General features: G+C 32.5%; 1 protein-coding gene and 1 long non-coding RNA gene across 4 annotated transcripts in view; one reads left to right on the top strand and one right to left on the bottom strand.

Annotated features, from left to right (window-relative positions):
- LOC125502588 overlaps positions 1-17,555 on the bottom strand; it is a 78,283-nt gene extending 60,728 nt beyond the window's left edge. Inside the window, exons 1-3 of one of the 3 annotated variants that reach the window (XR_007280359.1) lie at positions 17,384-17,543; positions 17,230-17,319; positions 9,779-10,044 (exon numbers count right to left, since the gene is read on the bottom strand). This is a non-coding gene — a long non-coding RNA (uncharacterized LOC125502588). Of the gene's footprint in view, positions 1-9,778; positions 10,045-17,229; positions 17,320-17,383 lie in introns of those variants that run through there. The other 2 variants (XR_007280360.1, XR_007280358.1) reach the window with 2 other exon arrangements.
- LOC109532999 (zinc finger protein 1) overlaps positions 1-19,796 on the top strand; it is a 416,629-nt gene that overhangs the window by 337,205 nt on the left and 59,628 nt on the right. Inside the window, exon 3 of the mRNA XM_048661204.1 lies at positions 5,095-5,118. Within this exon, the coding sequence (XP_048517161.1) occupies positions 5,095-5,118 (24 nt within the window). The remainder of the gene's footprint in view (positions 1-5,094; positions 5,119-19,796) is intronic.

Below are 19,796 nucleotides of genomic sequence, written 5' to 3'. Positions count from 1 at the left end.
GTAATTCTTTACTAATTTTATTTATATCTCACTCAAGAATTTTGTATCATCAACATATGTATCATGCTTTTACGCGTTAGGAATAAGTTACTTCATTCATGTAAATAACAGATTCTCCATAAATTTAAACCTATTCCTGAATTGCAATGCAACATGTTAAAAATCTGTGCTCAGAATTTATCTTCAGGAATTCCCGTCTACTTGCAACATAGGTAGGTTCAGCATACGGATAGTACATCCTGGCCATTAAATTGAGTTAGCAAAACGTCTCGGGCGACTGCACTCAACATCGCACAATAATGGCCTTCTGCCCTGACCATTTCCAGAGTGCTTCATCACCTCACACTTAATGAAAATACCGTGCTTGAATTTCGTATTCAGTGCGACAGGAGCACTGGGACATTATGCATAATTTCATTGCACTGCTTCTGGCTATTGTCTTCCGAAGAATCCCACTTATTTTTATTAATATGTACGAATAGGTGCTTAGATAAATTCCTCGTGACAATTAAGGAATTTTATAGGAACCCTAAACGTAAGGTATATTACTGACTCTCATATAGTTTTAAATGCTTTCAAAATACAGTATTGTTCATAAACTATAAATACTTACTTTTAGATTATCATTTTGTTTCTTTCGCAATTGATTGATTACGTATCTACTTTTATTTTTTAGAATATGTTTAGGTTGGCAGCTAAACATCCAAAATCGGATCTCGATTGCTAAATAACTGAGTATTATTATTATTTATTCTTATTCGAGGATTAGGTATATCTGTTCCAACTTTTGACAATATTTGACTTAATAAATCTTGTGTTAAATTTAGTCGAGTCACACTTTAAAATTTGTTACAGCTATCAGGATGATTGAAAAAAAGTACATATCAAACTTATGTTTTGCTTATAATACGCTTTTTATAACATAAAATTTTATTTGGGAAATAAAGGTACATCTGAATAAGGCATTGTTAAGAAAATGTGATATTTTTTTGGAAGACTATGAGAAAATGTAAAACTCGAAATCAGCCACTTGGTTGTTATTTAGGCAACATATTTTCTGACCTAATTCAAAGATCACTTCTTAATATAAAACTAAGTTATATAAACTTACATAGAAAATTCAAAAAAGTTCGTCTCAAAATTAACTTATCTTCGACTCAATTTTCATTTTACATTGGGCAAAACGCGGAACGGTGAAAACAGACCGTTCAAAACGAGTTCAAACACATTTCTTGCTTTTCAAGAAAACCTATACGCGTACCCGTTATCATCCGGAAATTTAGTTAAATATGTGTTTTTTTATTTTACTAACAAGTAAATATATAATTCAATTCATTTAGTTGGAACTTGTCCCAATTTTCTAATTTCAAAGTGAAATTGCTACGGTCGGGACCAAAAAGAAAATAAATTAGAAGAGCGAAGAAGGAAGTGCACGGCACAAGAACGGTAAAAACTGGAACCGAGGAGACTCTGCCACAAATACGTAAATTGAAGTTGTAAAACTCTCAAGAATGAAAATCTCTAATTTATCGTTGGTTAAAGCGTTATAAATTACGTGGTACGTATACAATAATTCTTAGCAAACATATATTACTTAGTTCTTTGGTGACCTCGGCGCTCCATTATTTGAGGCGCTGTGCTGCAGTCTTCGAGTGGAAAAATTGGCAAAGTTAAATTTTATGGATTTATTTGCTTTCACACAAACACTAATATTTTCTGAAATACTCCAATTTGCTAAATACAAATATACGTCTACGGGCTATCTTCAATATACGAAAACAAAAGGCAATACAGATCTATTTCAAGCAAATAAACTAATTTCCAAACCAAAACGAAAACGAAAAAAATAAATAAATAACGTTGGCAATTCTCAATCCGTTATGCATTTAAAAAGTACCCGAGTCACTCTTAGCAATGTGTAGACAAATAATCTCAGTGATTTGTAATAAATATTTTGCGATACTTTTCATCACATCTGATTTGAAAGAACGTTTCTCAAAATAAAGGTTTATATTTGTGAGGAAACGGAAGTAAATTTATACCTCTAGCTACTCAAAACCTTTAGATTCAGAGTATTTATCATCAACGAGTTCCAACGAGTTCCATTAACTGAACATGCCATTCGTATGCGATGTTTGTCAGAAAACATTAGTCTTGAATTTTTTGCGATTAAGTGGATGCATATTTCAACGTAGTTTTCAGTTCTGATCAGCTTTTCTGAATATCACTTATCGATGTTCTCCAAAATGAAGGTCATTTATTCTTGATTAAAATTCATATCTTCTGATATACATATGAATGAAAAGAACTTTGGTTTTCTACGACGTCGCACGAGAAGAAGTGTCAACACATACATCTACTACCAAATCCATTTTACACAGCCAATCAAAGAGTAAATAAGAATGGTGGCACTTTTGACGCTTCAGAAATGTGGTTCGTGTGCAGGGGTCTTGGTGACTAAATTGACCAAAGTCGCCAGGTCTTGGTGACTAAATTGTCGAGTTACAAAAGTCGCCCATCTGCGGGTGTCCTTACAGCAGCGGTCGGGGAACTTTTTTAATCATTACGCCAAAATATTTTTGTGTAAGTTGATATTACCCCATGGTGAAGAGCAAAAAAAAACGAAATCGCCTCCTGTTACCATCTTTCATATTATAGCCCCCCATGATAATAATTATATAAATATATATAAAATATACTTTTTACTCACAAAAATTTCATTTTTACCCCATTTGGGGTAATTTACCCCGGTTTCCCGACCGCTGCCTTACAGTATGATGTTCTTATTATATCGATTTTTGTTTCAAAATTATTCGGCTATAGACACTCTCCCCAGAGGATGTTTATTATACAGGGTGTTTGGTAAGTAGATGCATTCCTTACAGGGGTGATAGTGCAAGTAATTTTGAATATATTTCGTTAATAGACCAGGTTCCGAAAACCATTAGTTTCCGATCTACAGGGTGTTAAAGTTTTAATAACAATTTGTTGTTTTAAACAATACACGTTTTGTGATGAAAATGTTGTTTCTATCTTTTCCAGTGGCGTGGGTACAGGCATGTCTGTAGATAATTTTAAATAGACAAATGTCACGCTACTGATTTTTCTCAAAATAAATAATATTTGCCAAGTTTCTGTTCAATTTGGAAGAGAAAACGTCTCTTGACTTTTTCTACGACGTACCGTTTGCGAATAAGCAAATTAATATCGATTTACTTCATAGCTTAAGCGGGTTGTGGTTAAGTATGGTTTAGTATCAAAAATTGCGCAGTTGGATTGTATCAATTTTATTACAAAAATTATTACTAGCCGCAGTTGACATCAGTCTTAGATTTTCTTTATTTGTTTTTTACCTATTAGATTAATTTACCTGTTAATTAAAATTTTACTTATTCTTAGTATTGAAATGAGCACCACGTTTGCTTTGATACGGAAAAAAGTCATGTTATTCATTAATTCTTAACCACTTAAGATCTTTCTCAAAATGATGCCCATTTCTCTAACGCATGTATGTCCCTGCCTTCTTATTTCTGTCCGGGTTGCCCTGGCCGAAAGTGTATGTGTAATAGCGGTATCTGTAATGCGCTGTATTAATTCCTCCCTTGTATGTATTTCTCCGGCATAAACCAACTCTTTCATGCTACCCCATACGTGAAAGTCTAACGGAGTTAGACCTGGGCTTCTAGCAGGCCATAATATGGGGCGTCCTCTCCCCATCCATCGATTAGGAAAACACTAATTAAGGTACTCCCTTACAGTTTGCTCCTACGTCAATTTGCCTACCTTGTACTTCTGCTGACTCACCCCCTAGAGGGGGTGAACCCTTCGATAGGTGTTTGCAAAGACACGGATATTTGGAAGCCGCCACTATTTCCGTCGCAAAGTCCATAAATGTAAAGAATATCTGCGTATTCAACATTCGAAAATTCAGCCATTTCAACAAATAAAGTTTTCAACTTATATGAAAAGAAGGTGACAACAAGGTTACTCAGACACTCGAAATGACACCAATTATTACTTTTGTCAATCAGTGACAAAAACTAGTGCAGAGCCAACTTTTTAATAAAAACCCGATTACGCTGTGCAATAAGTCGATTTTAGTCGAATTTGTTTACTCGCAAACGGGACGTCGTAGAAAAAAAGTCAAGAAACCTTTTATCTTCTAAATTGAACAGGAACTTAAACAATATTGTTTACTTTTAGAAAAATCAGTGGCGTAACATTTTTTTATTTAAAATTATCCACCGACATGCCTGTAGCCACGCCACTGGAAAAGATAGGAGCAACAGTTTTATCGAAAAACGTGTATTGTTCTTAGTTGCCTAAGCCTGTCAAATTTTATTACAATAGTCCATGTGGTTTCCGAAATATTAATAAATAACATTTGTTTGATTAAAACTTTAACACCCTGTAGATCGGAAACTAACGGTTTTCGGTTCTGGTCTATTAACGAAATATATCCAAAATTAATTGCACTACCACCCCTTGCAAGGAATGCATCTACTTACCGAACACCCTGTATGTATAATTACAAGTAAATTATTCTTCGAACATTAATGAATAGCTTTCTCTAGCTGGAATATAGAAAAGCATACATAGTTCTCCGCATTGATTTACGAAGTTTTTGTTTCATACGAAGGAATATCACATTTTATTATTTTGAATATTATAATATTAGGTTTTAATATTTCAGTTTTTTTAAGTTTTTAATAGTCAATTTTTCACATCTTGATGCATCTTGTAAATTTAAGTCAAAATCGTTTTGTTAGTTACATTTTATTCGATTTATTTCAGTACAAATATCTTTCAACATCATACCAAACAAAAATTTTGATTTTATGTACCTAAACCTTATTTGAAGTCAAATATTATCTGAGACATTTTGATTTCTGTAGCGATTTATGTAAAAATAGTTGCTTTTGTCGCAAACTATTTTTATTTTTCAACGGAGGGGAAGAAAGCAAGTGTGCACACTGAGAAAACTCCGGTCAAACAAGACATATTTTGTAATGAGGTGTGCCAGGTTGCCAACACACTTATGCATGTAACACACATTTTTCGATTTCCAATATTTATTATCTTTTATTGTTTCAGATACAACAATAACCTTTGAAAGTGGTAAGCTATTTGAAAATATTAAGTATTGGCAATATGTAACTAATATAGAAAGGTTTGCAGCTGCTTAACGTATACACTAACTGATATTTAATCAAATATGCACGATTCCTAAAAATTGAATCCCATTTTGAGCAATTAAAAGACACTACAAATATTTTGGCGACCCAAAATCAATCTTCCCGGTTTAGTTGATTTAGTATTTCCATTTAATCTGCCCTATAGAAGAAAGAGCATTATGAAAAAATGATTTGGAAAATTATTAAATATATTTAGAAAAGACTGGATCCCTTGCTATGTATAAAGTTATGTACGGTTTAAACATTTTGATTAAAGTTAAAAATAAATGCATTGTCTTTGCCCATTTTATAGAAACCGATCGAAACGGTTGCAAGGGGTGATGAAATATTTTATTTACATTTATCAAAGCCTAAGAGCAAATCTAAAAGAGAAATAATTTGTTTCAAAAATTTGGTAAAGGAATTAATCGATTTTTAATATTAAAATCTCGGAGCGTATGGATTTCATATATTTCGTGAATTTGTGTGAACAGAAAACGAATATGTTGTAAATGAGAATTTTGCATGGCGAGATATTACGTCCTTAGTTTTGAGCAATTCAAAATTTTCTTTTTTAGCACAATAATTGAAGACCAAAAAAAGATAATAAGACTAAAATACATGTTAATAAATAAAACTTTGAAATACGTGTTCAATAAGTAACAGCAATTGCACAGAATGCCAGTTTATAGAAGTTCTATAAATATACGTAAATTCTTATTATTTGAACTTTTTTTAACCTAATTATTTACTATTCTAGTATTTAAGTTAATTCAGATTGACACCGGACGGAATGTAAATTCGCAGATATTTTAATTTTTTAGGAAATGAGGAACATATTTAATTTTTTTAACTTAGTTATTTGCAGCCCTAAGTATTTAAGGTCATTTTCATTGACACCGGACGCCGGTCACGACTTTTCATGATTTAAGGAATGAGAAGTATATTGTCACAGCTTGGTAAAGAATAAAAAATGTCCTTTGTTAGAATGTAAAAGCAAAATTTCCAATTATACGATCTCAAGTTAACTTTTCCATCAAATTAGACTGTATAATGGTTGAACACAATTAAATTAAAAGGTCCACCGGGCGGCATGAATCGTTTTCTGGTACGTCTCCTGCAGGATTCTGTGTCGACGGCGGCCAAATATGCATTCAGCTCATTACACAGGTAAATTAAACCCGCCAGGGCTTACGACGTTGGCAATTACCTGGGGAGGTTTATCTCACCTCGAAACGTGCTAGATAATTAGCCCACAATGGAACTGGAGGGCAAATAGGATTTAAACTTGGAAAGGGTGATCTTAGTTGTCTGGATACTGGCAATAATCTTGCTAAATTCGCATCAATAGTTCAAAAAAGATTGTGCAGTTATACATTTAGATTTGTTCATTTGAAAGTATACATATTTTCCCAGCTATTGATTAATTGTGACTGATTGATTCCAGAATGGTGTGGGAAAAAACCTTAGCAAATATCAAAGGGTTAATTATAGCTCAATTTTGTCTACGAAATAGAGTTAAACATAGCGAAGGCGTATGCCGTTTGTTATATTATTTTCATATTTTCTTCAATTAACGAAAATTATTTGTCCATCTATCTATTAAAAGCTGCAGCTGCTTTTGCAAGGTTTAGTTGATTCAGCGATATCAAGTGTAGCATTATTGACGGAGATGATGCTCTGCGATTTTACATATATTTTTTTCTTTTCATAAGAAAACGTGGAAACAAAATAACAATTAGTCTTGAAGAAAACCTTATAAGACATATAGAGAATCACAAATCTTATTAAATATATTTTTTAATGTATATCTAACAACTGTTATCCAAAGCAATATTCAATTTAGAAGAATAAGCAGAAATACGCAAGAAAGCGTGTAATAACACACATAAAACAGAATCAATGATAGTTACGTCTTAAAAAGATGTTTCCCACCACCTGAAGGAAAGTTTACAACCTTTTCCCAAGCAAGAACGGTAGTTTTGAATCACTATCTATAACTAATTAGCAACCAATTAACGGATTTTACCGTTTTAAAAACCCATGAAAAAACTCGCTAAATCGATATGACAATAAACGTTTAATTCTCATTAAGCAAACATACGACAAATCGTTATCAGCTGTGGTTTTCAATTTGAAATTTCTCACTGAATTCAGTTCGACCCGCCTCATTGAACAAATATGTGAATTCGTTCCGTCCGTGTATAACTGAAAAGCGAGACTTTACAATCTGTTACACACCGCGAACTCCGGACATTTTTCAAAAGCTCTTTAATCGCTGATCGGAACATTGAAACCTGTTGCTGGAATCAATCGACAAATAATATCCAACGATTATTTCAATTTTATTACGGAGATGTAAATCAAAGCCCTATAATTGCAATCAGTTTCGTAGTTACTTTAAAAGTAAATCTTGCTAAAAAGGCAGAAACATATTTGCAAGACTTTTTCTAAAAAAGGAAAGAAAATTTCTAAAAAAAACTTTTTGAAACCCTGTATGAAGCTTGCAACAGAACGACTCTTCAAAGCAATTATTCAGGACTGTCTCATTATGCGAAAAATTATATACAAAGAAAGTGCAGTGTCGTAGCATCTTACTGAATATTATAATATCTAAAATAATACAAAGAAATATCGGCCGTTTGATACAGACTTGCCAGAAAATAATGGGTACTTTATATTTTTACTACATCAAAGGCATCACTGTAATAAGAAGTTCCGTGAAAGTAAAAGCCGCATTTTGAAATATTTGAGCGGTCAAAAATTCAACCCATGGATATTTTAGCTGTAACTTCAAAAACGACTTAAATTAAACTTAATGAGACGTTAAGGAAATTAAGTAGAATTAAATAAATCGTGTAGATGGAGCTGATCATTTGTCCAATTAAAAAATATTAAAAATTGAAATAATCTTGGAAATCGAATACTCAATTGCAGTGGAAAATCATCGTATTTCGTGGGGAAAATTTGTTGGAACAAAAATGTGAGAAAAAAGTTAGGCTGCGTGATTAAAATTTTTGAAAAATCTCCAAATTACATCAACAAAACATGATTACGTTGATCAATAATGCTACAAATTTTGTTAAAACTTTGTAAATTTAGATAAGTTCTATATTGTTGAGGCGGATTCATTTTTTACAAACTTCTTTTTGAGGCGAAATACCCAAAAAGAAGTTTGTAAACAATTTGTAAATTTACACCGATACACCCAACACTGTTCAATTCGATATTCATCAAATAATCAGTAAAATATTTTCTCATCAGCCATTCAGTTCATGGTAAATAACACCGGAAATTTTAAGATTACAAGAATCAAACCGAAGTCAATATTCCGCCGATTAATCGGGTTTCATCATCCCCTCAAATATCTTTACACGAACATCGGGGTCCCAATTGGCTGTTTCGGTTTCGTGATTTCGGTCTTAACAATGGTAATAAAATTTTATTTCTTGTAAGTATTTTCTAATGTTCTCCAAATTGTTCGATTCAGGAGACACGTAGGCAATAACAAGGTTTCGATTGATATGTTGGATTTAAATAAAGAAACTCGATAAAGAATGATGGCGATAATTACATATGTTTATTGCGTAAGTATATACGCACCTGTTCTAAAGGAAGAAAAACGTAACCGAGCTCGCAAAAACCAAAGCTGAGCTGTAACTAAAATCACAAGAACTAAGCTAAAATATTCAATGAAATACCTATTGATGACCAAAAACTTTTTTTAAGGAATAATTTAAAACATCAAATTAAAATTGTAGACGAACGGTTCAATCATATTGAAATAAATCAGAAACAAATATAAAAGACCGCGATGATTGTTTTAGATGATGAATGATGAATAAAGCTGCACTTGTTTCACTATGTTAGCATTTCATACGATTGCACAAGTGAAATTTTATTCTTGAATGTGTTAGACGCCTTCAATGTGAACTTTGATAGAGAAAACTTAAGAAATTTTCAAATGATTAAGAGAATTTTATTATTTTTTTCCCTAAAGAATCCAGAAGCCAAAAAGGTTCTAAAGCAAACTGAACAGTGACAAAAATTAATTGCATATTTCACATGTAAGAGTTTAAAAAATCAATAAGCTTACCAGAAATGATTCATCATCCCTCTGTACCCACGTACAATAAAACAAGGTCATTTTCATTGTACGATCCGTAAAAGAGATTCTGTGGGGTGACTTTATGCACCCCAGCGGATGATCCTGTGCATGCCAAATTGACAATGCTCAAGTGGCTTGCTGAGTTATCGATATCTAAATGGATCGATGCTGCTACTCAAAACTGTCGGATTGTCGAAAGGCCCGATTTTGTGTAATTTTAAGTTAAGTTTAAGTCAATATTATCAGCAATTCTAAGTTCATTCTTGGTATTTGAATAATTTTAAATGCGAGTGACAAACTTTTTAACTAACAGCAAACAGATTTTGGACATAACTCATTTTGGACATAACAAGTACAAATAAAAATTTTGTAATTCAGTTGGTTTATATGAGCACTGTAGAAATGTTGGTTCTATAACCCGGCACGGCTACAATATGAAAAGATAACATGTGAACATGTGAAAGGAATGTTTGTAGTAACGGTTAAAAAGTCGCAGTTAAAAATAAACTAGAAATTTTATTACAATATTTTCTAATCTATACAAATATCGATCATACCTATCACATCTCTAGTTTACAGCCCGCATATAGTTAATGAATTCTCATTCGTTTGGCTGGGGGGTTAAATCTTGCTGATATCAGTTTTGAAAGGCTTTTTATTTCTTTAGGTTCAATCGAATAAATTTCAAAGGTAATTCTCTGAAATCAATAGATCTTATCTGCTTTGGAGACTCGAGCTTGTTCTCGAATACGATGCTTGAATCTATAAGAATTAGAAAATGTAATTATATACTTTGTACCTGTCGATTCTTAAATAACATAATCATTTAAAAAGATAGCAATATAGGTATTTTCAAAACGACCAAACAGACATTTCGCTTATATTCTTCTATGACAATATCCTTATGCCACTAACACTGAAAGAAGTTTAATATTGACATACATTGGAAACGTAGAAATTAATTATATTTTGCTGATATCTGCAATAATCGGCTAAAGTTTTACTTTACCTGGATTTAAAAAATAGGTATATTATATAAATAGGTATATTTAATGCAAATGCTTACAAATTGTGTATAGTTTTAATTTAACCATCGCAAATGAGTTTTTGATTTTTTATATTAAAAGTAGCAGTAAGAACTCTTTATTTGGAATACAATAAGGTATCGACCAAATCGGTACTTCAACACTTTTTTATAATTAATGTATTATATTTGCATTATTTATCTAGCCTATAGATGATAATATATCTTTCTCATCTACAGATAAGCATCATAACCAACTTGGTAAGAACAAACGCTCGTCGCTTCTCGAAAAAAAAAGTTAGTTAAATAATATTTCGATAAGATCTTAAGGCAGTTTCATATATCAGGCATATTGTGAAATCTTCCTCGAAAGAAACTTGGATCTTGTACATTCTTGAAAGTACAGCAATGTGAATATATCAGCCAAAATCCTACTCCCAGAAGCTCGAACTAATTGAATTCGACGTTTCTCATACTATAAGTAAAGGGAAAACCATTTGTTTTTCGTTGATATTAGCAGCTGAAAAATATTTGATATTAAATTTCATGAAATTCGACGTTAATCTATTCTATCACCTACAGTCGGGGTCAAATAAAAGTAGTCGATTAAATTTGTTGTGTAAATGTGACGTGCCCCTTCGATCTACCTTTGCGTAAATGACATCAAACTGTCAAATAAATTTTCCTATCATCAAACTGCAAGGGCGGATCCAGGTGGGGGTCATGGGGGTCATGACCCCCCCTTGTGCTGGGTTTTTAACGACTAACGAGAATTTTTCTAATTTTATGGACAACAAAAGACTGAACTTCTACTACTTGACCCCCCCTGACTCGAAAGCTGAATCCGCCCCTATCAAAATGCCACATTAAAAAATATTTGTAAAAACTGAAATAATTACATTAACCGAGGAAGGATAGTCAACAAAAACAGTAGCTGAGAGATTTGGAAAACTAAAGAGCACGATTTATAGAGAAATTAATTAAATTGTCAAATTAAAACAAGTTTGTGACATATATTTGACGTATTTCACAAAGCCTATTTACCAAAATCGGGAAAATCGCCTTTAGGCCTCTACTTTTATGCTTTCCCAACTGTCCCTCAGCTTGTTATTTTAATAGATATGACCGGTTAGCCAATTTGAGGTTGGGAAAGTAAAACCTTGCTATTTGATATCTGTCAACGGTAAACGCCATCCGAAGTGTTTTTGTTTTAGTTGAAGGTTTGCCATTTTGGAATAAAAATCGTTTAACAGTCGAAGAACGCGTAAAAATTATTAAATGTTACTATAAAAATGATGATTCTGCTGCATCAACTTTTAGGGCTTTACGAGCAGATTACGGCCGACATAATAGACCCACAGAGGACTGGATCGGTGTCTGATATTGTAAGACCTGTGCAGCATCGCAACATTCGTTCAAATGAAAATATCACTGTTGTTGCTCAAAGTGTGGAGGAAGACCCGTATTCGTCGATTCCCCGAGGTGCTCAACATTTGGGCTTGTCTTACGGCTCATTGTGGCGAATTTTGCAATTAGATTTGAAGCTTCATGCGTACAAAATCCAACCGACTCAAAAATGAAGTCTCAAAACCATGGGCAACGCAGAACATACGCAAATTGGGTGATTGAACAACAGGCCGTTGATGCTGATTTTTCGAATTTTATTCAGCGATGAGGCTCATTTTTCGCTCGGCAGTTACGTGAATAAACAGAACAGCCGTATATGGGGCTCCCAAAATCCTCAAGAAAAACAACATTTATTTTACAAAAACAGATTAAAACTCATCAAAATCGAAATATGGTTTATATGGCTTGAAAGACATTTGCAATTTTTATTTTGCAATTGCTTCTTGGAATCACATTTTGGAAACTCTTGCTTAGTCCTAGTCTCTTTACCTGCAATTTCGTCGATTGAGAATTCCGTTGAAGAATTACCTGCCGCCGTTAAAAATTCATTTTGATACAGCTGTAGAAGTCATTTTTGTATTTTTTAAGCGGAAAGATATCGTAAGGTGGGTCTAAAATCTAGATGGACAAACTTGACTCACAACAAACCAGATATTGTTGACCTTTTCAGTGGTATTTAAGCTAGCATTTAAACCAATACTCAGTTTGATGTTATTCTAATAAAAATTCTGTACTTCCAATGGGTTTTCTACTTACTTCGGTTTCAATAGATTTAAAGAGACATTTCTAAAAGACTCATTGGTCAGTCATTACAATGGTATCCATAGTTCCATAGTTGCATCATCACGTTGCAATTTTGGAACAATTAATATTAGTAATCCGGTACCGTTTGTAAGGTCATTTCCTAAGGAAACTTCAGATCAGGAGTTATTTGAATATCTTTGTGGTAGGATCTTTTTTTTTTTCATTTAGTCGAATTATGTTCATGCGCCCAAAGAACTGATACATCATTGACGTCTTGATTAGTTCACTCGATAGGTCCTTGACTCTTAAATTTTTCGTGGACAATTTTTGCCTCAGACAAGCCGTTTAGGTTAGTGATGCAGCATTTACAAATACACTGCCAGTATTACCATGGAGTAGACATAGCGCAACCACTCTGCTAAATATAGATATACAGGGTATCGCAATAAGGATGGTAAGCGGCTGTTCTTTGGAAAGTGTATGTTGTAGAGTAATCGAAAAAAAAATGTTTATAACAAACTTGAAGAAAATAATTTGTTGAAAATTATGTTCAAATTTCTCAGATGACCACTAGATGGCGTAATTGCAAACGGTATTTTAAAAAGTCGATTTTATACAGATATTATCCCGATAAGTGAAACATCTAGTAAGTTTAGGCCTAAAGCCGTACTACTTTCCTGATAAACTTGTCAAATAAAGAGTGAGGAGAGAGTCAAACCGCTTAATTCAAAGAAACCTGTAACTCCGAAACGGCTTGACCGATTTCAAAGTTTTTGCTATCAATTGAAAGGGCAATAAAAACTCGACAGTATGTGATATAAAAACAATCTTAATCATTTTCTAAAAGTCCGCTGTTAGAAAAAAATTATTTGTTTAAATTTTTCAGAAAAATTTCAAATGCTACTATCAAGTTATTTTACGCGCATTTGAAAGCACAGGAAGAAATGAACCAAACCGCAAAAACTGCATCTCAAAATAATTTCTGGAACCGATTTAATACTTGAAAATAATAAGGGTTGCCTAATTCAAATAATTAATAGAAATTATCCCTATAAGTGAAACATCTGGTAAGTTTTGGAAATAGCGGAATAAATAAAACAAACCACAAAAATCGCATTTCGAAATTACTTGTTTCTAGAATTTATTTAAATGCATTTTTTTCAACAAAACAGCTGAAATCGATGATCTTAAAAGCGAGAGAAAAAGAAGTGTGAGGTGATCACACAGCCACTTGTTTGGAGCTACAAACTCAAATCCATGTTTTTGTAATTTGTAAACAAATTAATAATTCGAGGTTATGAGTTTTGAAATAGGTTCCGTCATTCAACGATTCCTGTCGAATTGACCGTTTATCCTTGTCTATCTTATTGTCACTTTCTCTATTTATCCATGGTTACCGGAGTTTCGAATAATTACGAAGCAACAGGTATTTACGTAATGTTAATTAACCAAATTACCTTGAAAAACATTGCTGCCGTTTTCCTAATACAGTTTTTTGCAAATTTCTCAGTTTTTAATAACAATTAATTTTTTTTCTATTTTTTCGGTATTTTTTGGTACTCCTAAAACACCGCCAGACAACAACTCCAGAGGAATGACGCCAATTTTAAATCACCCTGTATATGTACTACTTTTTGGTGTCGCGTTTTGTGTTCAAATATGCGAGAAACACAAATTTGGTAAGGTTATGTTAACAGTTTCATAAGAATCTTCTGAAGATCTTCATACTGCCACTCTATTGGGTCAACACGACTTTTATTAAATTTATTGGATATTAAAAGCATTGTAACCAAACCCTTTACCTTCAGCTTTTCTTTCAGTTGACAAATATGTGTCAATATTACATTTACTAATATTATTTTGTTTTCTTTTTCCATGCCGAATTTTCCATGCAGAGTTCTTTAATTTTATTATTTATGTAACGTTATCGGTACACTTTTCCACACGGCGTTCTAATGCAGCATGATTTTATTACTAATACCCTATCAGACCATTGTCCGTTTTATCAAAAGCTTTTAAAATAATTCCAAAATAAATATCATGACTGATAAAGTCTTTAATCAATTTACCCTGAACGAGATTTATAATAAATGGAAACTGTGCACCGATTAATTTATTTATTATATTGTAACGGAAATGGCCTGGGGTACTCACGTTTGGAATGGGGGATCGAAATTCATGGTATTTCAGTAAATGGGAGCCCCATTTGGGCCCCATTTACTGTCAAACATGACACTGACAAGCGAGAAGTTTCGCACCTGTTCTGGAGATTTCGACCATCTGGGTTACCTGGAGGAAATTATATAAGCGACGAGGAGAACCACACAGGGGGGTGAAGTGACAGCAGCGACAGAGTTCAGAACAGGTTAACCCCGCGAGTCGGAAAAGCGAGTTTTCCGCCTGTTATTGTTATTGTTTGTGAAGTTGACGGTAATTTTGAAGTTAGTTTGTTCCTGTTCCGTAGTTAAAGTTGTACCGAGTGGAATAAAAGTTGGAAGCAGAAGAAAGAGTTTGATACTGGGCCATCTACGGTACAATATGATTTTGTTTTTAAGAACTTGTGATGATACAAAAATAATTATCAAGTTATGAATCAACTACATTTTGAAGCTTGGTTTTGTAACAGTAAAAGTATTAATATGTTTTATTATTTTGGCGTTGCAAATTCAGTTCAGTTTGTTAAGGTATGGCAAATTATTAATAACCCATGCGTCTTGTTTTCTCTAATAAAACTATCATATAATAACTGAGCAAGACGTGGCTTAAAACAAATACGTCCCGTATATTTATGTAATTTTATTACTCGATGCGATTGCCGCTTTTCAAAATAGAAAATCCATAAATTTTATTAACTGGCATAACAGCCGCACGTTAACGTAAGTAGAAGAATTTCAATATTCATGTTTTCGTCTACTTTGTGATTAAAATGCTGCGCTGCTGTAGGTACCTCGCAGCAATCTTCTTCTAAAGATAATTTGGTCATTTCGTATATTTTTGTTTAATAATTCTGATAACCAAAGTTAATCGTTTAGAAATAGTCAGAATGTTTACTTTAACAATAAAGGGCTTGTATCTTGGGCTTTCATAAATGAGGCAGACAAAAGCATATTAAGGAAACCAGATATTCTTAGTATCTGAGGAATCTTAAGACCGATTTCCTCATCAGCCTACAGAACGTTACCAGTAATGTTAAAATGTTTATGTCAAATAAAGTTTTAAAGAAACGAAAACTAATGAGAACGTAAAACATGCGATACCAATCTATTACTTATATCAATGAAATCTGGATTTTCATTGTAAGTGCTATGATAGAAAACATATGTTTTGTACCAGACCAAGTATTTGAGTGAAACTGGTTTTACTGAGCTTTTTTTGCTACCGATAAACAAGGCGTTTCATAATTTGCGATATTCCGTTTGAAGAAGTTATTGCCGTTTACTCGGAGAGTAGGAAATAGTTATTTATTTCGTCCGGAAAATACTGTTTATTTGGCCGTTCATATAAGATAGCAATGTGCCAATAAAAAAAACAGTTTTTTCTCGTGATTCTTAAGCTATTTTGTCAGTAGACATATAAAACTAACAATAAATAAGGCAAACTTTTTAAAATCGTGGTTGAACTGATTTAATTTCGTACTGGCAAATTGTTAAATATATCATTGATCAGCAAAGTGGTGAATTGGTTTATGAACTTGGTTATCAAAACAATTGCAAAATATTCGCTCTATTCTAGCGAGTTGCAAGAGCAATTAACTCTTACTACGCATATAAATGTAATGTGGAAACTATTTAGGCTACTTTTACCCAGAAACTGATTCACAATGTGAACGAACTTTTATAGAGTATTGTCTATATTATTGAACTGTTTTTATCAAAAACTGGTTTCTATTTAATAGAGCTTTCAACGGTTTGGCTCAGTTGAGGTATTCAGATACTGCATGATGAGATTATCAAATATATTAACGTGAACTTAACTTGCTGAAATTTTACTTGCTATTTTCAATTGCACTGCTTTCAAAATAGGTACAAAACTAGTAAAACATACAATTTGCAGATTCAGGTTTTAAATGAAGTTGGAGTTTAAATGATATTTACATTAAACTTAAAACATTCTAAGAGCAATTTACTATATCAGAAATTTGCTCATATTTCTTATTACAGGAATGTTCGTTCATGCGATAAATTATAGAAAACATTTGAAAAATTTATTTAGGTAGCGAGTTAATGCATTGTAATACAGATGATAAATGACCATTTTTGGTACATCATTTACAGTACCTATTGAACAATTGGTGTAATCGCTATTTTGTTTATTCGTTGGATGTAGTGTTTACATACCATTTCTTATTTTTTGTAAAATATAGCGCCTCATGAGCAAAATTGTACCATTCATTCATTCAAAACAATTTTAGCTACTTCGTATTATTGACTTGTTCATCAACCAGCAGATATTTAGGTCATACTAAGAAAGGAAAATTTCTGAACTAAGTATAAAACTTTGCAAATATCTAAGTTCTTAAAATTATATACTAAATTGATATTGTCTTTTTTCATTTTCTTTTCTGAACTGCCTAAGCATGCCCATTTAACCACTATATGGCAACAAAAAAACAACAATTTTAAGGATCATTTCATGAGGATTATTGACACATTCTGCATCATGTTATTTTCATTTCTCATCAATAATTTCCACAAAAAAAATATGAAGACACGTGGTAGGTACCGTCAAAACATATTCGCAGCATTCAATAACATAACGTAAAATTTACTCACAACTTTTGCATAAACAATGATCACTAACATTTTCCACCTATCTTAGATCAGATACTCTTCCAAAAGCCTTAATTTGTCGCCTCAGGTTAACTGCAAGAAAATTGGTCTTCTGATTGTGACATTCAAAATGAACAAATAAAGCGGAAACACTCACCCAGAGAACACATGTGGAAAATATTAACAAACTATTATCTCTGTCTGAATGGCAAACTACTGCCTGTGTCAAATTCTTGAGATATAAATCGAAACCTTCATCAATCAACTTCAGACGAGCACAGGTTTTCCAAGGTTAAAACACGTTAAGAAATAAAATTGTCTTCTTGTTACATCGCAATGTTATCATTCTACTTGCGTACTATATGAAATGCAGGCAAATTAAGTTTTTGTTTCTGACCAAATGCCCGAAGTATAGTTACAGTAATTACTAAAATATAATTTTATTTTCGCAAACATGCAGTGGGACCTTGATGCGGTTAGAAGGTAAAAAATTTACAAAAAAGCGCTCGCATCTGGTCAGAAGCAAACTTCCTTCATGCCATTGTTCCTGATATGAATATTGATGATTATTTATGTAAATTACTGGTGGCAATTAAACAACCATTCTTAGATCAAATATATTCAAATATTTGTATAAGTAAGCTTGAACAAATAGAAATTAAATAAATATATAATTATTGTAACTGGAAAAATTCAGTTTCAATAATTACGAAAAGATCAGGTCTGGTTAAAACAATCTGCTTGATACATTGCTTCTTCCAAAGATTCTGAACAGTTCTCATATATGAAGGTTTTACCTATCTCTAACGGTTTTTGGAAATGTTTGCATTTTATTATAATAAATGACAGATGCAGTCTTGAACGTTGAAATCGAGCGAAAAGGGGTGTAATCTACTTAGGTAATCATGTAACAGGTCCTACATTTATACAGATTGTTCCGTAAAATATGTAAAATTTTCCATATAAAATAACTAATGTATTTCAATATCTAATTCCCCATTTTTATTACACAGGCGTGTTCAGTTTACAAAATAAGTATTACCTTTCATTAACTTGTCATGAAAGAAACGCTTTTTTTTTTCATAAATAAAAGAATTATTATTTTATACTTTTAATAATTATTACATAGTTAATAACTTTCCACATATTACATAGTTAACAGTTTCCTTTCGGTAAAGCATGGGCCACTTAGTAATTATTAGAAAATTGTCTAATCTAAATTTCTAAGCAATGAAATGTATTCTTCTTTTAGAGAAAAAGAAATCTGTTCATTTCAGGTATAGACAAGTTAATGGAAAGTGATAATTATTTACCAAGCTGAACGCCCTTCTGTTAGAAAAACGGAAGTTTATAATTTGAAAAACTTACATTTTTCTAATATTTTTAGGACAAATTTTACGTGTAAGTAACAATATAGTAGTAGTATAGAAAGTGGGACCTGATACATGTTTGCATGTAAATTACACGTTTTTCAATGATTCGACAAATTTCCATTTCAGATTATGGTATCATTTGGGCACTATTAGTAATAACTTTGAGGACTGCATCTGCCATTTATTATAATCAAATGCACATATTTTTAAAATCGTTAGATAGGGATAAAACTTCATACATTAAAACGTATTGAGAATCTTTGGGAAACGTAATTTGTAAAACTTTATTTTTGGTCATGTATATCAGCACATATTCTTGGAACGCACTTCATTCAAGCCCTGTCTGCTAATTTGGGTTCGATTGCTTTGAAAAGATTTTTTTCTTTTTAAGAACTGCGAAATCAAACCTGCGTATTTACTTCAAATTTACGGAAATATCACTCTCCAAATTCCTAGAACTACAGCCGTAAACGTAGTAAATCGGTATGAATGATCGCATTTACGAGTTCATGTTGCCGGATGCCATTCGCTCGAACATTTCTTGTGGCTGCTAGAATAGATATTAAAACTTTAATGTAAATATATGGAAAAGTGCACAAATGCATTGAAATAATTCAAGTTTGGTCGTAAATATTTCCACCTTGTTGCATCCTAAAATAGTACAAAAATAAACTCGAAATTTTATTTTTTATTCAGTAGTGCAATTGCGTGTTCCACATACATTATTTCAGAATCATTTGCATACACAGGACGCTTAAATGTCTCGTTACTCGTCTAGATGTGTTTTCTGGGAATACGTTAGTAGTGCAGAAAAAAATTGTTAAAAATTAATTTCCAAAAGTGACTAGGATATTCGAAAAAAAACTAAATTAGAAATTATGTAACTATGTATTTGACCCCACTTTTTGGATACAGTTATCCGAATCCATAACTTGTGAATTCTATTTAATTACATGCTAATGATGCTCGATAAACTTTCATCTTGATACGCAACTGAGTTTGTAATTGTAAAGAAAAACTTTTACGGTAGTTCGAGCTGAATCCCGTAGCGATACTTGCATATCAATATGGACACTCATTGCATGAGTTTTATCCAAAACCACACCATTCCTCACAAAATTGTTCAAATTCGCTTGATAACCGCTTTTTACAACATCAGCTTTTACTGCTTTCAGAAAAGTTTGAATTTAAAGGAGC

This window comes from Dendroctonus ponderosae, unplaced genomic scaffold, assembly GCF_020466585.1.
Source record: "Dendroctonus ponderosae isolate FM_Combo_2020 unplaced genomic scaffold, Dpon_F_20191213v2 Dpon_F_20191213_1, whole genome shotgun sequence".
In the NCBI taxonomy this organism is placed as follows: Eukaryota; Metazoa; Arthropoda; class Insecta; order Coleoptera; family Curculionidae; genus Dendroctonus; species Dendroctonus ponderosae.
This window is presented reverse-complemented; position numbering and strand designations above follow the sequence as displayed.